The sequence below is a fragment of the Cylas formicarius genome, unplaced genomic scaffold, assembly GCF_029955315.1.
Source record: "Cylas formicarius isolate icCylForm1 unplaced genomic scaffold, icCylForm1.1 PGA_scaffold_10__41_contigs__length_53128322, whole genome shotgun sequence".
Lineage (NCBI taxonomy): Eukaryota > Metazoa > Arthropoda > Insecta > Coleoptera > Brentidae > Cylas > Cylas formicarius.
Window position 1 is genome coordinate 44,984,137 of NW_026844214.1, and position 19,121 is coordinate 45,003,257.

Below are 19,121 nucleotides of genomic sequence, written 5' to 3' on the forward strand. Positions count from 1 at the left end.
CGGCTGACATAGGCGACAGATAATGATAGTGCACGCTAGCGCCACCTGCCGATAGGCCCGTTAAAGTGATAGAGTTGGGATTCCCTCCGAAATGCTCGACGTTTTCTTTGATCCACCGCAGAGCCAACGATTGGTCTTTCAGGCCGTTGTTACCTGGAACCACTTCATCTTCCGTGCTCAAAAACCCTTTAAATATAAAACGACCCAATTTGAATTTGATTTGCAAAAATATCCGATTCGTTCACCTAAAATTCCCAACCTGTAGTTCATTGAAACGTAAACGACATCGCGATCCATAATGAATTTCGGACCTGCCAAAAATTGAGGCGAGCCCATCATAAAAGCTCCGGCGTGTATGTGAACTACAACGTCAAGTTTCTCGGTCGCGTCTATCGTTTCTCTGGGCACGTAGACGTAAACGTAGAGACAGTCTTCAGTACCTAAATATCGAAATGTCCCAAACGCTTACTCAACGAAAGAAGAACACTGAGAATGGGAAAAATGATATTCATGGTTATCCTCAAGAAATTATACACTGTTTGGAATTACTAAACATCTAAAATTATTTTTATGTCATATGTCAGTAAACGTACAGTTAGAAAGAAGGGTCTTATTAAGTTGGCAATTGGCAAAAATACTCGTTGTCGCCTGGTATTCCGGATAAAATAACTGGATGTTTCGACGGGATTAACTAGTGCAAATCGGTTTATTAAACTCGACTATGAACAAATGAGTTCATTAGAGTTCATTATAGAACGGAGGTGGCTTTTACTTGATGAACATCCATTTAACCAAATAAATAAGAAGTAAAAGTTCAGATTTTCACGAAATTATATATTTTCACATGACAATTGTTTCGACAACACCGTGTCTTTATCAAATTACAAACTACCTGCTACTACATATACCGAAAAATGACAATAAAACCTTAATTAATGTTGTTGTGAGAATTTAAGTTTAATAATGGACACGGTGTTGTCGAAACAATTGTCATGTGAAAATATATAATTTCGTGAAACTCTGAACTTTTAGTTCTTATTTATTTTGGGTTCTTTATTAGCCAATTTGGTATAATCCAATACAAAACAAGTGCCTAATCCTATTAATTGCTTAACTTTATATATGTACATTATTTTCTTGGTCCTCTAGTATTATACCTATTGATTTTATATTATTTTAAATGATTTACGCGCATAAACGTTAGGCTATCTAACATTTCTCTCATCTTACAATTCCTATTTACTTTTAATATTGCTCTCATTGCACGATTTTGAAGTCTTTTTGCTTTACACATACGAGGTTAGCGCCAAAATTTCCCGGTCTGACATAGATGCAGCTCCAGTATCACGATAAAATTTTGTCTTCTTTTAAATATATATCTTAGTACGCTGCGAAAAAAAATTGAAGTCTTGCGTCAAGACGTGTCCGAAAAAAATTATTAAAGAAAGGCTGGATGGTGTGTACGGCCAAAGTTCTCCTTCGTATTCTGTAGTGAAAGAATGGGCAAAACGTTTTCGAATGGGGCAGGAGTCCCTTGAGGATGATTCAAGAACTGGTCGACCAGTGGAGGTCATAACGGAAGATATTGTTGCGATTATAGAAGAGGTGGTATTGAGTGATCGACGTTTTAAGGTCAAGGAAATCTCAGAAATTACTAATACAATTACTGATACAAGTGTTCGTCGAATCCTGCATGATCATTTAGGTATGCGTAAGGTTAATGCAAGATGGGTTCCTAAAAACCTTTCGGCTATTCAATTTCAACGCCGTGTCGAGTGTGCGCGGTCTCTGTGGGTCGGAACCGAAGCCTGTGATAGAAACTATTGTGACGGGAGATAAAACTATGGTTCTCTATTATGACCCTCTATCGAAAAAAGGATCAATGGAGTGGAGTCGTAAGGGTAAAAGCACCTGCAGGAGTCTGCCAGTCAACAAAAAAGGTGATAGCCACGATCTTTGGGGATTGTGAAGGAATTCTTTTGATAGATTTTAAAGAAACTAATACCACTGTCAATGGTAAATATTACGCAACATTATTACATAAATTGCGAGACTGCATACGTGTAAAACGTCGAGGAAAACTGACCAGACCTGTCCATACTGCTGGTGTTGCATAAGCTGCCATTTTAGAGTGTGGTTTCCAACAGATAGATCATCCTCCCTATAGTCTACATATGGCCCCGCGACTATTATTTGTTTGGATATTTGAAAAAGGACTTACGTCGACGGCGGTTTAACGACGAAGTTGAGTTAAAAGAGGCTGTTTTTGCATACAAACGAAATGAATTTTTTTTTTATGAATTGAGTTGTTAATAAAGATATGTAATAAGTGTATTGAAGTCAAGGGGGATTATGTTGAAAAATAATAAAAAAATGTTACTCTACTTTGTTTCTTTAATATGCAGGCCGGGAAATTTTGGCGCTGCCCTCGTAGTACTACGATATTCAAAAAGTGGAGCAATAATTGTCTTGTCCACATTAACTCTTGATACCAATGATAAATGTATGTCATATGGTTAATATGCTTAGAAAATTTGAACTCAATGTTATTAACATTTTTATTACAGAATAACATTCTATTTGTTTTTTTTTTAATTACAAAGAGTCTATCACCTATCAACCATTTTTCTAATCTACCAGTTGCAGATAATACAGTATCATCTAGAAACAAATTTATAATAACATCTTTGTCCAACCATACTGTGAGGGGTACTTTGTTCAGATCCTAGAGTCTGAGGATTATGGCCCCCCAGTTTTGAGAACCTGATCAAAGTAAGAAAACTAGAATATTTTCGCATTATTATGCGAGGTAAATTGAACGGAAGGAGAGGGACGGAACGGCACTTAACAAAGTCAGACGGGCAGTAGTGATAACCGATGTCCAGTGGGGATAGGTACTACAAGAAGAAGCTTAAGAAGCAACTTATAAACCATATTAATAATCTAAATACGGTTTTCAGAGAATTTATCGAAATTATGATGATATATTTGCGGAAAACATATTTCGATATTTGGCGACATTGGGTTATTTGATACGTGTCGCGAGTGCCAGTTTGTCAGTGAAGTCCCGGTTGCGCTCATAGCCTTTTTTATTCGACTTGGCCCGACTTGGATATCGATTCGATATGGAGGTATCTAAAATAACACCCTATATAAGAATGTATACGAGTACAGTCTCTATAGCCTCAAACATTCAGATAAAATATTGTAAAGTCGTTTTGTCAGCTAAAATAAAGTGAACCTAGCCCAACAATTTTTTTTTTGAGCCAAAATTCCGTATATAGGTACCATATGGATTGCTGAATAATATGGAAGTCAAATTTACGTACCTTGCGGTTTGTTGAATAGTATAGGAGTCAGATTCAGGCACATGTAAGATTTGTTCGCCACCAAAGTACCCTCCCAGGCTTCTGATGGTCTAGCTTGCTGAAATCAAAGACTTGTTTCATTTTTTCTCAATGATTTATTGGTTATTCCAAAAAATTGGTGTTCTCAGATAACAACGATTTCCCAAAGGCAGTTGATTTTTTTATACAATCATTGCAAAGTGTCGTCGAGCAAATTGTAGGAGTACAAAATTGAATACCTTACTTCAAATTATGCATTTGACGGAAACTAATACCGAAATATCCAAGTTATGGCTAAGATTTCTTTTTGTTTATGAATTTATGTACAGGGTTATTCACGCTACACGACATGGAATATTGTGGCGAAACTACCTGATAATTTACGCAGGGTTTAACCAGACGTATCCTGACTTACCACTTTCCACGCATTCTCTATATATCAAAAATCATCCATATTAATTATTCTCTTTTCTTATATGAAATTAGAATTTATTTTTGTTATTACATATATGAAAGAATATTTGATAACAAACATTTTTTAAAAATAGTTTTTTGCCAATTTTGTGTAAAATTATGACAGATGCCAGAAGTTTTTACTCTACAAAGAACAGGTACTTAGGATACTATCAGGTTGCAGCCAAAACTTTTAAAGCTTTCTAAATATTCACCTAATCCAAATTTGGGTCTATTTCAGTCCAAAAATATGGCAAATAATAAAAATCTCCAAAACCGTCAACCTCTAACATATGAAAGGAATTTTCAAAACTAATCATATTAGGTAGACGACTACATAGATGAAAAGTAAAACTGAAAAGTTTGTATTTTGGCCACAATATGGATAGCGTGAATAACCCTGTATATTTAATCCCAATCGCAACAGTATATTCCTTATGATACCTCAAAGCGTAAATCTCCAACGGGAGGTGTTGCGTAGGGAATACCTTCGAATGCGCTGTAGGTACGGCCCTTGTAAGATTTTTTGTAGGTGCCCTTAATCCGCCCCTGAGGCAGTCCCAATTCGGGACCTTCCGGTTCTGCGCCTTCATGGCCGAAAATACCGACTGAAGGGAAAAAAATCCAAAATGATTTATTTACATAAAAATTCTTCCTCTATATTATAATATTCAAAGTGATTTCCGCTAAACGACACTGAATGTTGTAGTCAAAACAAAGGTTTTTTAAAAACTTTTTGGATGGGTACAGACCCATTATATTAAATTATATTAAAATTATATATGTACAGTATGTTGCAATAACGTTTATGGTACCTAACCGAAGGTTATTTAAAATATCCTGAATTTTGTTAAAATGTAACCTAATTTTAATCTACAAATACCTATAACGTATTTAGATATGTAAGAAGAATGTGCAGAAAAGTGTGACCATATACCATATTTTATAACTCAATTACAAAAGGCTTCCGATCTGTTACAGGGTGGTCAAAAATCTATATTATCCTTTAAGAATCGTTATAGCTGGTTCTTCGCGTTTTCACAATTATGGTTTTTGCAAAACAACACGAATACATTCACTGACTTGACCGTCAGAATTGACAAACGTCAAAACTCAAGGCGTGGGAAATATCTCCGAAAACAACCGATTGCTCACAAACCCGTGCGGTAAAATCCCGGAAATGTCCGAAGTGGCTCGGATCCGTGGGAAACGAAAGTGGCGTGACGCTTCCCGCACGCTAGATCGGTGTGTAATTAGGCATTTTACAGACTAACCAAAACTCGGATAAAAATCATATCGATACGCTCTTCTTTCCGGTAAATCTTCATTTTCAGAAAATAATACCTCTTTTGTAAAATAAAACGAAACTGATAGCCTAATTTAAAAGTATTCTGTGAAAACGCAAATAGTTAGATAGAATACTCTAACAGCATTCGATAAATTTTTGTATACGATGGGAAGTTTTTTACATTTGGTATATATGTTCCATTGTTAATTGTAAATTTCGCTGAGATAATTTAGTTCAAATTATTTTAAAAACCTTAAGATTTAAGTAGCATAAAAGTTATTGAAACATACCCTTATTCTGGGCGTAAAATAAAAAATATAATAATATATAATAATAAGACTCCACATATCCCAAAATTAATTTTTTTTGAAAACTTTATATTTTGGCCACAATATTCTGTACCGTATAGCGCTAATAACCGTGTATATTATAGATTATAACATTTCTTTTTTTTCTTACAAATTGCAACATTTTTGGATAAGCAAAGAAAACAAAACCTCACCGCTTACGTACACCAAAAACCACACGTTATTAATGAACATTTTCAAATGAATCTATCACTCTGTATTACGAATCTCACGGCCACATTTATAATGACTATCAGGGGGCATTTAATTTGCGCGGGCACCCGTGTAAGAATCCATTTTGTGTGATTCCTGGGATTAACGAGTAATTTTCAGGAACGCATGCACGTAACAATAAGTTTTTTTAAACTCATATGAATTTCTGCGAGGGCGATATTTAATACTCTCTGCTACCATTAAGCTTATCAGTGACACGCTAGAAAATCTCCTACCGAGCAAATAATTCGCATATAAATACGGCGTGATTCACTTTGAGAGTCCTACTAAAATCTCTGAAAAACTAAAATAAATATGTATAGATAACACAGGTCTACGGTGATTTTGATGTTTGAAAGCTGCTTGTTTATTTGTATATTTTTGGCGGCCCCTTTTCCACAAAAAAGGCCATATTTTTGCTTTATCACGTCATTTTTTGTATAGCGCTCTATATCGTAAAAATGTTTGTTTATAATAACCTATGATATGAATACGTTTCTCCATATTAGGCATGATTTTGAAATACATTGATTTTTATGAAAGTGAATATGATTTGGAAACACTGGATAGTATTAGATTCCTCTGGAAAGCAACAGAGTTTGGCGCAAAAGCGTCAATATAGCGTTGTAACCTGCTGATGCGCGATGGTGTCAAAATTGGTGACCAAGACAAGTTCTGGGCTCCTCATACTGTTTGTTGCGTTTGCGTTGTAGCGTTAAGAAATTGGCGAAAAGATAGGAAGAAATGTTTAAGGTTTGGTGATCCCATGGTATGGCGAGAGATTAGGAATCACAGTGACGATTGTTATTTTTGTTCGTGTAATGTTCAAGAATTCAACAGAAAAAAAATAACAAACAAATTTTGTATCCCAATCTTGACTCTGCTATTCAATCAGTTCCTCACGGACCAGACTTACCGCCCCAAAAGAACTAGAAAACGTCATATTATCAGAATCAGAGGAATCTAGTTCCGATCCAAATGACTCAGATTTCACACCAGATTTCAGAGAGCCCGGAGTGTTTAACCAGAGTGAAATAAATGATTTAATTAGAGATTTGCCTCTTTAAAAATTGTTAACCTCCAGACTTCGTGACAAGCATTTACTGGCACCTGGGGTCACATCAAGCATTAACCGGGATTGCGAAAAAGAGTTATGTCAATATTTTACTCATGAAGGACCCCTACAATATTGCTGACTTAGTTTCAAGATTAGAAAATGTGGCGTGTATAAAAGAGAATGGTTTATTGACTCAAGAAAGCGTAGTTTTAATGCTCAATGATTGCACATTCGGTACATTTAAAAGAAACGTATGAAAATTTAGGACTTCTTTTGAATAAAATAAACTACCAAGATCTATACATTGGACTCGAATAGAATAGTCCGCTATAACAAGCCTTACAAGCGGTAGCAAAAATATATTAAAAGAGATAGCTTAGTTGTCCCCAAAAAAGTTTCAAACTTGGCTAGATGAAGCAGTTTGTTAAAGTCCTAGACAAAAATTGTTTCAAATATTTGTGCGAGAAATTTCCAGTTATATATATCTGGGTCTGGGTTTCATTTAAAAAAGCAATTGATAAGTTTCTTGGGAACTCTAAGGACAAAAAATACTAAAGTATTGTTCAAAACATGTTATAACACTTGCGTCCTCTACGCTGTAATGTGAGTTTGCATTTCCTGTTTTCACACTATTTTCCCGAAAATCTTGGAGCAGTGAGCGAAGAACAGGGAGAGAGGTTTCACCAGCACATTAAAGAAGTGGAACGGCGACACCAAGGCAGATGGGAGTACTTTTTTAACTAGGATTTTGTAGACCTAAATAATTGTCCATATACCTTATGTTTTGATTTTTTTTTTAATTTAGTGATGCCAGGTCTATCCGGAGCCAGTAATAAGGAATTTCAAATATCACCGATTTTCACATTGCAGAAAGATTTGGGTTGCAAATAAGTATGAAAAATAATTTCGCAAGTTATATTACTAACCGAAGAACAACCTAACCTTCGGTATGTGCTGATTATCCTAATAATCTGAAATTATTATACCCAAATAAAACTCACAAAATGCGACCAAATAATTAATTTACTTATTCCAAATCCATCCAAATACTACCAACGAAAATTTTCGGTTGGCAACAAAAAAATTGCCAAGTTCCTGCAAAGTCTCGTCTGAAATTAGTACATGTTCTAATTTGAATCAATAACTTCTGCAGTCTAGCACTGGGCGATAAATTGCAATTCATTGACTTTTTTATCATCTACAATTACAGTTTATGTTTAAATAAAAAATATGCAGTACTATTTTTTAGAAATCCTATCTTGCTATGTAAATCAGGGTGTACGTGTTCTTTACGTCCATAAGTGAGTCAGAAATATCCCAAAACTGTTAGTAGCGATTTTCTAAAAAATTGTATAAGTTAATTGTTTTTTTTTTAATTGTTAGAGGTCCCTACAAGTGGGTGTTACCAAAATTTACACAGAATGTTCTTTAAGATCCATATCTAAACATTGGTTTCCGGCAGGTCTGGCACAGTATACATACATTTCAAAATATTCCTTAAATTGAAAGTTAGAAAAAAACAAGAAGAAAACTAACTTGGAAGTAACAATATGGACCCCAATGCGCGTGCGCATTAAATGTAACCGCGCCATTACTTATCACCAAATATAAGCAGGATAATGAGAGCTAGTACACGCTGGCATTTGAAACATTGTCCATCTCCCACCCCACTCATCCACACTCTTCAATGGTATTTATTGAATATCGACAAACAGTAGTATTGCGACCTGTCTAACCGCATCAGCGGTCCTTTAATCTCGCCTGTTGTGTCCGCGGTGATATTTAGCACAGTCCTAATTGACAATTCACGTACGTCACTGTTGTTAAATAACAAGTCCCCCAAATTAAAGGAAATGATGCAGAACAGTGCACCCAGAGATATTTAGTCCATTAATTACGGTGGTCATCACGAATAAATTAGACGTTTGAACGAAAGAACGCCATCAGATATTATTTACCGAAAAACCGAACCGGATACCGTATAATTAAACATCATTCGGACGCATGACATTATAATCGCTATGATAATCGGGACTCGCGTCTGCTTCAGGAATTGATCAATAAATATTTTGGGATTGATGGAAATTGGATTAACACAAAATTATAATTAGGATGAAACATATCTGATAATACAGTGGCCGTAAAAATGCCGCATCAAAATTTATTCTGTCTCAGTTGTCTGTCAGCGGCCATGTTGGTTGTTGAATGCCCCAAGGTCATTGGTTAACAACGAAATTTTAAATCTCGTGCGTGCGCATCTTGACTGTATCTTCTCAAAAAATTTTTGTCGTTGCTTCATAAGTTCCTGAATTATCGGGATATACAGTAAAATTTCTGGTCGTATCCACTATAATAAAACGACCGTTTTGCACTCTCCAACTAAAATAAATACCAACGCTTGCTTTTATTTCTGTACTCTCCTTTTAAGGGACGACACGCATTCCGTATTTTGTGCGACTTAGTCTTTAACTTGAGCCCTCAACTTGACCTAAATTATAGTATACTTAGACCAGAAATGTAGTGCTTTTACAACCGATCCCGTTATTAACTTTGAATCCACAGCTCCTTATAGAACACCCTGCCGAGCAGATCCTTATCCGTCCTTACTGCAGGACCGTCCCAAGAATTTATATACCAACACTAACAAGCGGGATATAAATATGGGTTCAATCTTTTTCGCTGAGCAATTCTTGAAACATGTACATAAAAAAATTAGTACAAAGTAACAATTTATTACGTTCTATGTCACTTGTTTTTATTGCTGCTCCTACTTCCCCTTCTGAATCTCTTTATAAAATTGTAAACATTCAAAACAATTTGTTTAGCATAGGTTTTTTTATTTGCTGAGGTAGTTCGTGTTCTAAATTGTCATTAGGTTCGACTACCATCTCCACTTCGTCTTCAAAGTCTGCGTTGTTTTCCATGTCTTCTTCTAACAGGGAACATCTGCTTTATTCCACGGTCTTGTGAGATTCTAATTAATATTTATCTGTATTTTTATGACTTACCTTAATCTACTGCGAATATAATCTATAGTCTTAAAAAAGACTGTTATTGTTTACAAATATACAAGAAGAAGAATGTTGTTAATCGACAGGCACACAAGACAAAAATGATTATTTTCAAATTTATCTGTAAGATAAATTTATCTGTAAGATAAATAGAGTACTCACTCTTACCCTTTGAACTATTCAGTGAAAACAGCCTCGCAGGGTCAAAGCTCAAGAATCAGGTACATAAATACGTACTTACTGGAAGGATCACATTCAAATACCTCCGTAATATATACGAACATATTGCAATTTAGGTTACACTCTTAAGAACGATACGTATCACCTGATGTTAAAACAAACGCTTCTACTCATTCGAAATTTCCCCGCAGCATCGATGCTTAATCAAATTTAAAACGCTCCATTTACGTTTCAAATAAAATTTTCAAGTTTCTACAAATATTCGGTAAGGTCCATCTCAGGCAAGATCTACTTAATGCTGAATAAACATCTGCTGGGATGACTTTTACCACGATTCTGCGAAGGTTTGCGGTTGAGGTACTGTAAGATACTTAAAACGTCAAAGCAATAAATGCACTATATTTTTGGTCATACAATATAAGGAATCAATTAACTAAACTTTAAATGCACTGACGTTGTGTCAAATTTTGCAGCCACTTTGCTTGCTGCATCTAACTACGAGAAGAATGATATTCCTTCTTTGTCTAACCTTTCCACCCTTCCATATCTTTGTCCCTTTCCTTTTCGTCTCTGAGTAAACATGCGATAAAACGACATTCAACAAGCCACATGGCCGCTGACAGATCGTCAATAAGTGTGCATGCGGCATTTTTACGGCAGTGTGTTTGCAACATATATCCTGATCCCATTAAAATTTTATGCAAAAAAGATTCTCTGGATATCGCTGCAAGAAAATGACCCAAAGTGCCGGTTGATGAGTGAACTATCATAGCCACCCAAGGCTGTACTGTTACTGTATTAGAGCCACTTATTGTTATCTATTTATTTAATAGCTATATGCTATAGCTATATCCTAATCTGTTTCAAGTAGTGACGGTCAATTTTATTTGTAGGTCTGTTATGTGATTTTAACACACTTTTACGAGCATTTTTTGAATTGTTTTGCTACTAATTAATCAAGAATTTGAGTGTCCATGCTTCTAAAACAATTAAAAGAAAACTGAAAAAGGTCTTTACTCCCTCTCAAAAAACAGTTCATCAATTTTCGCCTCAGACTTAACTCTTCATTTCTGCCACTACGCCGCAAGTCAATATAATCTGTGATTTAACTAACCTCGCTTAAACCAGATAGATCAAAAATATTATTGAAAATCACTAAAAAATGACAAGTTTCGTCGGCCATGATACCATACGTACCAAATGAATTAACAACGTAACACCTAGAGTAAAATTCTTTTTTCTGCTCCCTTCTGTAAAATATCTAATTATAAGCTGATCTAATGTGCGGAAAACGTTACTTTACTATGTGAGTTTCGCGTTCCACGGATCCGAGCCACTTCGGACTTTTCCGGGATTTTACAGCATGTTTTCGGAGATATTTCCCAAGCTTTGAATTTTGACCTTTGTCAATTCTGACGGTCATGTCAGTGAATGTATTCGTGTTGTTTTGCGAGAATGGACCCAAAAACTAATGGTCGTAGAAAAAGTATAGTACGCAACACATTCGGTAAACTTCCCGTTTCCGCACTTGTTGCATATACTATTACCATTTCCCGCACTTGTACGGTAAAATAAAAATAACAAAAATGCATCAATTTGGCAATGCCGCGCCTCAATAGCATTCCTGTACCTTTCAGACGAAAACAAGGAAAATTTATTTAAAATGAGACCAACGTCGCGTGTAATTAACTCTATTTTAAGAATGCGTGTAAACGAATAAATAACGATAATTCTTCAGTCATATAGTTTTACAAGTAAAGAGATCCATCAGCGGGTCCCAAATAATGAAGCGATATCAAAATAACGTCGATTATTGTCCAGACGCCTAGCCCGCCGAAACTAAACAGTTTGCCGATTCCCTCCTGCCAGTGTCCCAAGTAGAACCTATCCGCTCCGAATCCACCTAGGGTTATGCTCAAGGCCAACGCCGTCGACCACTTATAACCGCCCGTCCAGTTGCACCGCACCCTTTTGTTAAACATTCTCTGACCTTAAAATGTCAGGTGTCCAGCTTTAACCAATCAAAAACTGTAAGTCTAAAGTGCAGTTGGCAGCTTTGGTTAATAAGTAAGAATAAGTAAAGCACCATCTGACAACGCCGCGAAAACTTGGACTTTAGACTTAGAATAAACAAGATTGAAATTTAAACTCACCTAGACACAGTACGTCACTGTTTACCGTACAATTCGTAGTGTACATTTCCCTGGGCGATGCCACTGAATCGCAAGTAGCTTTTAATTCGCACGTGTGCTCCCAGGGTTCTGTCTGGTAGCAATATCGACAAAGCAGGTGTCTATCAAACCTCGAAGGGCCCTGAAAATATCCACACTTTTTCAGTAAAACTTAACCCGGCCTTTTTAAAAACTGCTCATTGTAAATAACTCAGCCATTAACGTGATTCCAACCCTAGAGTAAAAGTTACTATATTATATATTACATTATATTCGTTCAACCCAAATCTCAAATTATAAATACGGCAGTCTCACACTTATTATTTCTTTCGGCAATGGTAAGTTTAGTTAACGTCATACGTACTTCACATTTGATCTGAGCCTTTGATTGACACTGTGTGGTCATGTTGGCACCATATCGACAGTTCTCTTTCAATTTGCAGTTTATACACTGCGCCGGCAAGTCTTTGCATTTCATATCCAACGGACATTTTAAGATTGAGTCCTCCTGGATAACAAAAACCAAATAATTTCGTATCAAAATGGCGACCCACATTGCAACATATCAGCAAAACTGTCAGTAAAATGATGCAATAAACACGCCCTTAGCCACTGACATGCACATGTCAAAATAACTACTGTCACGTGACGTCACAGCAAAGCAAATCAAAAAAATGCAAATGCGCGTCATATTGAAACTAATATCGCTGGTATGATAAACAGGACGCCGTTAAAATACTATCTGCAGTTTTTTCGTTGCAGATATTCTGCATTGTAGGAACAATATTCCTGAACTTGGATCGCCTGACATGGTTTCACGACCTTTTAAGTATTAGCCTGTGCGGGTATGTTTTAATATTAATTGTTTGCGTGGCCATATTACTGATCAAGAAAACACTAGACGAAACTATGGACTACACGTTTATGATAATAGGAGCGGTCCTAAATTTTCTTGGTAAATAAGGAAACTGTCCTTAAAATAGAAAGTAAAGACCTAATTTTCAGGTGGAATTATAGCAATTGTTTATTATTCGGACAAATACAAACGATACCATTACGATATATCTGGAGGTAACCTAATTGCGGTTGGAATTTTCGCCATCTTTGCAGCTGTTTCAATGACTGTTGATGTTTTGAAGAATTATTATAAATTATTTTAGCTCTCTGTTCAAAAGACTTAAGTTAACGTAACATAAAATTCAATAAAATTTATTCCGGAAATAAGTTTTATTTAGGTTTTCACTTCAGCAAATAAAATCTCCCGGTGCCGCCACTGTCTAACCAAACAAATCAAATTTTTTATTTTGGAAGGAAGTGTTTTTAACATTTTCGAGCAACAGACACCGTATCTTATCAGGTTATCCAACAACCAAGGCACCTGTGGTTTGAAAAGTTTTATCGTAGTACGGTGAGTACGTTATTTTTAGTTAATTGCCCGAAATTCTACAGCTCATACTGGGATAAACAAAGAATAAGGGAGAAATAGGCCTATTAATTAAAACTATACTTACATACATATTTACTTCCCTGATGCTCTCATCTGATACATTTGTCTTGGTTTTGTTTACATTTTCCTGCGATATTTTGTTGGGAGTATTTTCGCCAGCTAAAAATTTCAGGTTAGTAACAAAAACGGACTTAATTCACCCCTCGATTTCTTACTCATATAAATATTGTTTACTAAAAATGTGAGCAGAATTAACACGACTTTGCTAGCATTTAATCGAGCGCATCTCATTTTCGTTTCAATAACTTTTTATTCTGCCACTTTTAGGTTAAAATTTTAGGGAAATGTCAACGGTAATCGGACATGGGCGTAGAGGGAGCGGGAGGTTTAGTGGGAAAGGGTTTTATCTAAATTATAATTTCAACAAATACAGATTGTTTCATTTCTTCGACTAATAAAAACATCACATTTACAGATAGCTACAAATTGCGAGTGCGTGCCGTCACGATCTTAATTTAAGGTGGACTTATGGCACCACAAAACATTGTGGTAACCGGTTTTGGACCATTCGGAGAGCATAAAGTGAACGCGAGCTGGGAAGCCGTCAGCCTCTTACCAGAAAAATTGGAAAATTTTCATCTAGTGAAGGAACAAATACCTGTCGTATATAAACACGTGGAGAGTAAAATACCCGAATTGTGGAATAAATACAATCCGAAGGTAGCGATTAGCCTGTTTACTTATATGAGTGTCATGATATCTATATTATAGCTCATAGTCCATGTAGGCGTTTCTTCTTACACTAGCGTTGTTCAATTAGAATCATGCGCCCATAAAAGCGGGTACGAACGACGAGATATCGAAAACTGTTGTCCGAAAAACGGCGCTCCCTGTTGTGCGGGTGATGAATGCATTAAAACAGGGATAGATGTTAACAAAATTTGTGAAAGGATAAATAAATTGGGCCAATTTAGGGCGTGTAGGTCCGACGACCCAGGAAGGCAGGCGGGAGAGAAAAAAAGGGATTGACCTTATAATGCATAGTTTCGTTTTAGATACCTCTGCGAATTTATTTACTACACTTCCCTCAATATCGACAGAAATAGGAGTTTGTTTATACACGTTCCTCCTCTGAACAAGCCTTACACGTCGCAACAATTGGCAGAGGTTTTGGCCGAAGTGATTAAATATGCGTTAATCCAATTGGAAGAAATTGACACTGCAAAAAAAACCGAAATTATAAATATATATAAAAATGGAAGGGCTGCCGAAGCATTTTGTTCCTTTTATCATGATAATGAAGTCCACGACTAAAGACAACATTACACGAATCGGTCGTTATGAAGGTTTTGTTTTATAATATCGTTTAGTATAAATTATTTCCCAAATAAAGTTTACATCATAATTGCGCACGCATACTTTATACCTTCGTTCTGTTGTCGATTCTGAGGTGGAACAGTGCATATGGCGGTTTAACCTCCGTTCGCTCTTTGCAAAATCTTTTGTATTCGTCCTAAAAAGCTCTGATATCGATTTTTTTTCGTGTGATTATTATGTCGACACTGTATGGTGAAGATTATAAAGCGTTTAAGTGTGCCTTGCGGGCCCCGCTAATTTTGCTGTTCACGCCGGTTTATGGCCAGATAGACCCGGTTGGTCGAAGTGGGCCGGATTTTTGTTGGTATCGACTAAAATCCTTTTTGGTTACTGAGAATAAATGTTGATTATATTTCTTTTTTATGTGATGGTCTGAGATTGAAAGAAAAACCCTCGGCTTGGGCGATTGACCACAGCAGTGTTGCCCAGTTGAAAGCACTTTGAATTTCTCTCTCTCTCTCATTCTGCCATTACTTCGAATAGTTCTAATGTGCTGTAGACGAAACAATGCTGACGTTTAACATAACCTTTGATTGTGATTTGTACTTTTTTGCAATGATTACTAATTTGTGTAGATAAAAGTCGGTCACTGGAAAAAGCGTTCATTGGCATACGCCCTTTTCGATATGAGTTACGAAGAAATGTTCGAAAAGTTGGGCGAAAACCCAATAGAATCGGCCAAGGAGGCTGTTAGGTTGCTGATTAAAATAGTAGAAAACATTTTAAAAAACCCTAAGGATTTGAAATTTCGTACTCTTCAAAAAAACAACCCTACTCTATCGAAAAAGCTATTGCCTGTTGCCGGAGTTCAGATGTGTTTAGAGCTTGTTGGTTTCCAAGAGGTAAACCATAATATGGAGTAATGTTTTTATTTGATTGTAGTATTTATAATTTTTAGAGTAATGAATATTTCACACTGCCCTTGAGTATTCCTCTTAGTAAACTTGAGGAAGGCAAGGATGCTCTTTGTGTATGGAAAGAAGCCTTTCAAGTTGATAATGGAAAGACTAATGAAAGGCAAAAAATGGTGAGTATGCTACTAAATTTCACACAAAAGCTAACAAAAGAGTTAATTGAATTTTAGGCATCTACACCATCTGTTCAAAATAAAGTTGAAAATTCTCTAGAAAAAATTACTCCTTTTGTGTTACCTCCTTTAGTCAGAGTGAGATGACTGCTTCTTGTTATATTTCAAAGATGTAGAAAACATTTGTTTTTAGTTATATGCAAATCCTTTTTTACACCAGGTTGAAGTAATTTTTCATGAAGCTCTCAGATTTGAAGATAAAAACACCCAAATACGGGCACGAAATCTAATACCATTACAAAAACTAGAAAAACTTGCCCAGGAAAGGTTACGCACGATTCAGGAGTATGCCAAAAAAAGTACATTACAGCAAAACCAAAACTAATGCCATATGCATGAGGTTTGTTTGTTGCTCTTTTAGATCATTTGGGAGATCCAAATATATCAATACAAGAAACACTTTTGCTAGAACTTCTAGCTTGGTTCAAAGAGGATTTTTTTTCATGGGTAGATAGTCCAGACTGTGAACAGTGTGGTGGTAAAAGTGCCTTCTCTCACATGAGTACTGATCCAAAATTATTGGTGTACACCAATAGAGTAGAAGTGAGTTTAAGATGTTCATTAATAATGATAACATTTATTAGCAAATTGTTTTCAGCTACACAGATGCCAAAGTTGTCATACATTTACACCTTTCCCGAGATACACTGATATGAACATTCTGCTGGAAACCAGGCGAGGCAGATGCGGTGAATGGGCTAATACTTTTACCTTGCTTTGTAGATCGTTGGGCTGGGATGCAAGGTTTGTTATGGACGAGACCGACCATGTTTGGACTGAGGTATCTTCCTCACCCATACTTAATAATTGAATATTTGCTAATAATGTGTAATATGACTTTCATTTGACTGCAGCAAAGTTATGATATGATATTGGGAAGTTTGCCAAGTGAGCAATTTTTTTTAGGTTTATTCCATTGCTCAACAAAGGTGGCTGCACTGCGATCCGTGCGAGAATATCTGTGACCAACCATTGATGTATGAAACAGGTTGGAAGAAAACTGTTTCCTACGTAATGGCGTACTCAGGTGAGGAAGTGCAAGACGTGACATGGAGATACACCTGCCACCACAAGGAAGTGCTGAAAAGACGAACCAAATGCACAGAAAACGAATTGGTCGACGTGTTATTGAAACTGCGAGAGAAAAGGCAGATGGTGTTTTCTGAATCCAGAAAGAATTATCTGAGGAGAAGGTTGCTTATGGAGTTGGTGGAACTGATGAATGAAAAGTGAGTAAAAATGTGCAAACATGGTGGTCATGTGATTGGGACTATAGACCAGTTAGTCAGAAAACAACAATTTTAAATGACTAGGGCTAACGTAAACGTAGAGTTGAATTTGGTAATTTAATTCAAGGAACAACAACAACCTCAACAGATAAATCTTAGATAAACCATAGTTTAGAAGTTTATTATTTTACTGTATTTAAATTTGCAAATTATTACTTTCAGAATTTCTCCAACAATTTAAGAACATTTAGTTTAAATTAAAAATGACTGACTAATCACAGATTTCAACAAAAGCATTTTAAAATCCAAATAGGCTTTTACTTTTTCCTTTTGTAGCAACCTGTAATTTAATTGTGCATTTTTCCCAAGTGTTTATGTAGAAGTGGACTGTCGGTAAAATTCATAATAATTAAAAAAATAAAATTTGGAGAATTACCCTTACCAAGCGAATTTTTTCTAATATGTTTATGGTTTGTGATCGATCCAGTAAATGTGGAATTGCAGAAAACCTGGAGAATGCGACAACAAAGGGAGAGTCTCGGGCAGCGAGGCGTGGAGATTGCAACGCGGTGAAATACAAACTTCCGAGCCGTCACGTTTTATATGGAAAATCGACACGAAAAACGTTAAAGAACGAGTATGTGTTCGATACTCTGCTGTCCGTGACAAGTACGAGTATATAGTCGACAACGACGTGCGAAAAACAGTTGATAATTGGAACGCGGCCGCCGTCGATCATAGCAATGTTTTTAGAAAAGTCGAAAAAGACTGGAAGAAAGTTTATATCACTAGAACAGGTGGCATTAAAATGTTACTTTTGCTAATTTAGTTCAGTTTAGTAAAAAATAAACCGTTAATATTGATTTTCTCTTTTTTTAAAAACTGAGACCACTATGATGGTAACAAATAATTTTTTAAGAAAATATATTTTCTTTTCTGTAAATTTAACATGGTAACTGCTAATCAATGTCTGAATATAGTAAATTGACTTATCACTTTTCTTTTTCTTTTTAGAAGGGTGCTCAGAGGAGGGACGTATCTGTTGGAGGTTCGATGTTGAAGGCGATTTCAAAATTCTGGATACTGTCATAGTAGATTTTTCCAGTGAAACATTCGAGAATGGTAGAGTGTGTACTCAAATTTTCGCAGCTGATTTACAGTTCGAAATACCCAACGGTCAGTGTTTAAGTGCATTTTTGGTAAATTATATTTCTATATTTTCTTTATTAAAGGTCAGAGACATTTTTCTTCTGACGAATTTAACGGAAAGAAGAGCATCACCATCCAATCGACTCTATCTGGCGGTAAAGGAGACATGGCGTGGCAACACGCTCAATTGTTTCGTGAGTCACTGACCAGTGATGATTTTCCATTTTCTGTAACTTTTATATTCAAGTAACTTTTCCATGTACTGGTGCTGAAATTTTTAAAACAATTTCAATGTTTAAATATATTATACGTTATGTGATGGTTTTAAAAAATGACGTTTTTGTCTCCTTATTAATTGTAAATTCAAAGATATTGAATATAAGTAATAGAGATTTGCAAAAGCGGCATTATAGTGACATTTGTATGGCATGTGTTGCTACTTTTATGGTCGATTTTAGTTCCTTTGGCATCAATAATTAGTGATAGAGGAGATACATCGCTGTCTTCATATGAGATGTGGCGGAGTCAGAATATAGGTGGAACTTGTTTTTTCCTGGACTGTACACTTACCGATAAAAAAGTTAGGAAACAGTCTCTTTAAAACACCTACCATAAGTAAAAAAACAAATACAAAATATGAATATATAACAAAAACGGCAATCTAATTATCAATAATTTTATCAATAGTTTTATCTCGAGGCCACCCGACCTCTAGTGGTGACTATAAGGTTCAACTAGAAGGGGGATTTCAAACCCCATATGTCA

The 19,121-nt window shown here is 35.9% G+C and overlaps 3 protein-coding genes across 8 annotated transcripts in view; 2 read left to right on the plus strand and 1 right to left on the minus strand.

Moving 5' to 3' along the window:
- Positions 1-13,894, minus strand: part of LOC132708184 (venom carboxylesterase-6-like) — a 29,019-nt gene extending 15,125 nt beyond the window's left edge. Inside the window, exons 1-8 of one of the 2 annotated variants that reach the window (XM_060680345.1) lie at positions 13,730-13,894; positions 13,579-13,673; positions 12,432-12,575; positions 12,050-12,209; positions 4,245-4,408; positions 3,330-3,426; positions 246-440; positions 1-186 (exon numbers count right to left, since the gene is read on the minus strand). In XM_060680345.1, the coding sequence (XP_060536328.1) occupies positions 1-186; positions 246-440; positions 3,330-3,426; positions 4,245-4,408; positions 12,050-12,209; positions 12,432-12,575; positions 13,579-13,673; positions 13,730-13,805 (1,117 nt within the window). In that variant the 5' untranslated portion in view covers positions 13,806-13,894. Of the gene's footprint in view, positions 187-245; positions 441-3,329; positions 3,427-4,244; positions 4,409-5,590; positions 5,808-12,049; positions 12,210-12,431; positions 12,576-13,578; positions 13,674-13,729 lie in introns of those variants that run through there. The other variant, XM_060680346.1, reaches the window with a different exon arrangement.
- On the plus strand, positions 12,626-14,947 carry LOC132708187 (pyroglutamyl-peptidase 1). 5 transcript variants are annotated; one of them, XM_060680348.1, is made up of 6 exons: positions 12,626-12,777; positions 12,830-13,022; positions 13,073-13,475; positions 13,990-14,234; positions 14,286-14,515; positions 14,570-14,946. In XM_060680348.1, exons 4-6 carry the CDS (start codon positions 14,043-14,045, stop codon positions 14,826-14,828), a joined length of 681 nt encoding a protein of 226 aa, XP_060536331.1. In that variant the 5' UTR covers positions 12,626-12,777; positions 12,830-13,022; positions 13,073-13,475; positions 13,990-14,042; the 3' UTR covers positions 14,829-14,946. The 5 variants fall into 5 exon arrangements, with proteins under 5 accessions (XP_060536331.1, XP_060536332.1, XP_060536333.1 ...); XM_060680349.1 differs by having other exon boundaries at positions 14,035-14,234; XM_060680350.1 differs by having other exon boundaries at positions 12,634-13,022.
- Positions 14,948-15,360: 413 nt separating this feature from the next.
- LOC132708186 (peptide-N(4)-(N-acetyl-beta-glucosaminyl)asparagine amidase) lies at positions 15,361-18,702 on the plus strand. Its single transcript, XM_060680347.1, has 10 exons — positions 15,361-15,733; positions 15,790-15,918; positions 15,976-16,056; positions 16,112-16,277; positions 16,340-16,521; positions 16,577-16,759; positions 16,885-17,207; positions 17,712-18,004; positions 18,222-18,383; positions 18,440-18,702. Exons 1-10 carry the CDS (start codon positions 15,518-15,520, stop codon positions 18,604-18,606), a joined length of 1,902 nt encoding a protein of 633 aa, XP_060536330.1. The 5' UTR covers positions 15,361-15,517; the 3' UTR covers positions 18,607-18,702.
- The last annotated feature ends 419 nt before the right edge of the window (positions 18,703-19,121 follow it).

Bases quoted from the DNA above. Each gene is read 5' to 3' on its own strand.
- LOC132708186 (XM_060680347.1), top strand. From the start codon at position 15,518: ATGAGTTACGAAGAAATGTTCGAAAAGTTGGGCGAAAACCCAATAGAA. The intron at 15,734-15,789 runs GTAAACCATAAT...TATAATTTTTAG, and splicing joins AGCTTGTTGGTTTCCAAGAG to AGTAATGAATATTTCACACT. The intron at 16,278-16,339 runs GTACATTACAGC...TTGCTCTTTTAG, and splicing joins TCAGGAGTATGCCAAAAAAA to ATCATTTGGGAGATCCAAAT.
- LOC132708187 (XM_060680348.1), top strand. From the start codon at position 14,043: ATGGCACCACAAAACATTGTGGTAACCGGTTTTGGACCATTCGGAGAG. The intron at 14,235-14,285 runs GTAGCGATTAGC...TCTATATTATAG, and splicing joins GGAATAAATACAATCCGAAG to CTCATAGTCCATGTAGGCGT. The intron at 14,516-14,569 runs GCAGGCGGGAGA...GTTTCGTTTTAG, and splicing joins AGGTCCGACGACCCAGGAAG to ATACCTCTGCGAATTTATTT.